At 43.2% G+C, this 2,532-nt stretch overlaps 1 protein-coding gene across 1 annotated transcript; it reads right to left on the bottom strand.

Annotated features, from left to right (window-relative positions):
* Positions 1–362: 362 nt before the first annotated feature.
* On the bottom strand, positions 363–2,178 carry NIFK (nucleolar protein interacting with the FHA domain of MKI67; the record flags this gene model as incomplete). The annotated part of the gene is made up of 3 exons (XM_010167447.1): positions 363–443; positions 1,125–1,336; positions 2,070–2,178. Coding segments are annotated over 3 exons (402 nt in total), but the record flags the coding sequence as incomplete, so codon positions are not given.
* Positions 2,179–2,532: the final 354 nt, after the last annotated feature.

Raw genomic sequence — 2,532 nt, 5'->3', positions numbered from 1 at the left:
TGTTCAGCTTCTCATCTCCCGCCTCAGGTTAGTGCCGAATCGCGGCGGCTGACAGCAGACACGCGGCTCCCCGGGCACATCTCGGGCCGAGCGCTGCGGGTTACGGCACACTGAGCAGAAGCCTCTGCTGACAAATGCTCCCACGGGAGAAAGAACTGAGAGCACCCAACCACCCTACCCCATTCAAGAGTGTTAATCTGTCTCAAAGGAGCTACTTTTGGCACAAAACTCTCTCAAGCAAATACCATCCAGGCTTCCAGGTGTTGAAATTAACACAAAGAAACCATCTGCAGACCTGAAACATCTGCCGGTGTGAATAGTGGGGTGTGGTGCTGGGCACCACTAGGACTGCTCGGTCTTACCTGGCTGCTCAAAGAAACATTGAGTTTTGTCTTCTTGGATTTTTTCACTATTTTTCTCTTTAGGGACAGCTCCTGTGCAGCCTAGGAAGCAAGACAGACCAGGTGGATCACTACAAACTTCCTTGTGTGAAGATGCAAACAATCACTTTATAGTATATAGGTTTCTTTGCTCCATAACTGCAAAATCTTTGCTACAGCAATTAGGTTTGAATTAATAAAATGACTTGCAGCACCACAGAGGTGATCTGGTTTGAACAAAAACATCCAAAGCAATGTAAGAAAAGCTGCTACTGTGCATTTTAAAAAATCACCATGTTAAAAACCATTGCTTAAAACTCAAGTACATCCCCCTAGCACTCTGCAATTGAGCAATACACTGGTTAGCTAGACAAGGTCTAGGGATGAAAGCTCTGGTCTTGGGACCTGCCTTCAAACACCCACCCTACCAAAGCCTCTCACAGGGCAGGGCGCACAGTCACTCTTTCGTGATCTACAGTCAAATATGAAAACCTCAGGATATCCATCTGTTTACAGGAACAGAAGAAAAGGAACGTTTTCCCTTTGCTGTTACTTGAAGCACAACTCGGCAACAGCGCTGCACTAATTTCCAACAGCTTCTACACAGTTCTTAATGCAAGTGAGTCTCCCTGGTGCTCCAGCTCTTCCCCCAATTCCATACAAAACATATTAATTTCTTCTATTTAGCACAACCTTAGAAACATGTTTTGCATAAAACACTCCTTGAAATGACACCAAACTTACAAATCCTGGGAAGTCATAATCGAGCCCCTTCTCAGCCAACCTCTTCCGTAGCAGCCTCTCCTTTCGCAGGAGTCGCTTCGTCATCTTCGCCTTCTGGAGGAGCGAGCGGATCTTGTTGTACCGCCGGACCGCCGGCTGAGAGGGCTTCAGAAACACCCTGTTACAGCTGCTGAAAAGGTTTTCATGGACCCTTTCTGGAGGCATGAACTGACCTGTAGTACCATAAACAGACGACAGCTAGTTATAGCAGAGCTGCTCTTCTCACCAGATGTGCTCCCACAACGCTATTCAGCTCGGTTATGACATTATCCACTGTGAGCAAAGAGCACTGGCACAGTATTTGATGAACACAGAGGATGGAAAGTGACTGAATGCTCATAATAGAACTGATAACGGAGGGATAGATGGAAGAAAATAACACTTTTTCAGTTTCACACAGAAAACAGTCAGGGAAACTTGTTTTTCAAAAGTTGCTGCATATACAACTCATAACCCTTTGCAAAGTAAGCGTTGCTATCACCATGTCCCAGAAACTTGCTAATTTCATTAACCTGTTAATCAAAAAAGCCCCTGATGTCTAACTACACAGACAGCAGCTGCAACAGTTACAAACAACAAAGAATTTCCACACTAAAAGACCTGTTCCCACAGCAAACCCCACTGTTTCCTGAGATTTGATGTTACACAACAAGCGTTATCAGCCTAGAGGGAAAAAACAGGAGCAGTGGCCAAAGGCTGCTGAGGGTCTTCTCTGTGCAGGAAGAAAAGCAAAAAAAGCTCAGCCCCACAGAAAAACCTTTCAGGACAAAACTTAATTTAATAATTACAAAAAAACCCAAACAAAAACCAACACAAACAAGATTCTCCAACAGTCCAAAGAAGTAACACACATAACTATGAATTTCTTTTGCACGTTAGAGGACTTACACTTCAGCTTATACTCACACTTCAGCAGTCTTTCAGAGAACAGGTAGTTGTTCATCGTGTCTGCAACGATCTTGGCCACGTCATCGGACTCAAACTCTATAAATCCGTAGCCTTTGCTAGCTCCAGTCTGCAGGCAACCACAGAAAGAAATCTGAAACCATGCTTCCATACATTATGCAGAACTAAATTAACATTATTTCATGCTTCCAAAGCCTTAGCCCATTCTCAGACAGACATAAGTAATTTCATAAAGTTCAGTGAAATAATGAAATGAATCAGATTTAGTCTCAAATTAGTAAGACATTATTCATAAATAGGTATCTGTATGTGAACGAAACTGCTCACCAATACCTATTGCTAAAAAAAAAGCTGCCCAGAGTTGCTGTTCTTCTGTTGCTGTTACCAAGGGCACAGAGCATTATATGTGATGAGAAATCCAGAAATGAGAAGTTAAATTTATTGAGTAAAAAGCAAGAAGAAA

The sequence above is a fragment of the Antrostomus carolinensis genome, unplaced genomic scaffold, assembly GCF_000700745.2.
Source record: "Antrostomus carolinensis isolate BGI_N321 unplaced genomic scaffold, ASM70074v2 Scaffold53974, whole genome shotgun sequence".
NCBI classification, from domain to species: domain Eukaryota; kingdom Metazoa; phylum Chordata; class Aves; order Caprimulgiformes; family Caprimulgidae; genus Antrostomus; species Antrostomus carolinensis.
The sequence above is the reverse complement of the archived record's forward strand: the minus strand, read 5'-3'. Positions and strand labels throughout refer to the sequence as shown.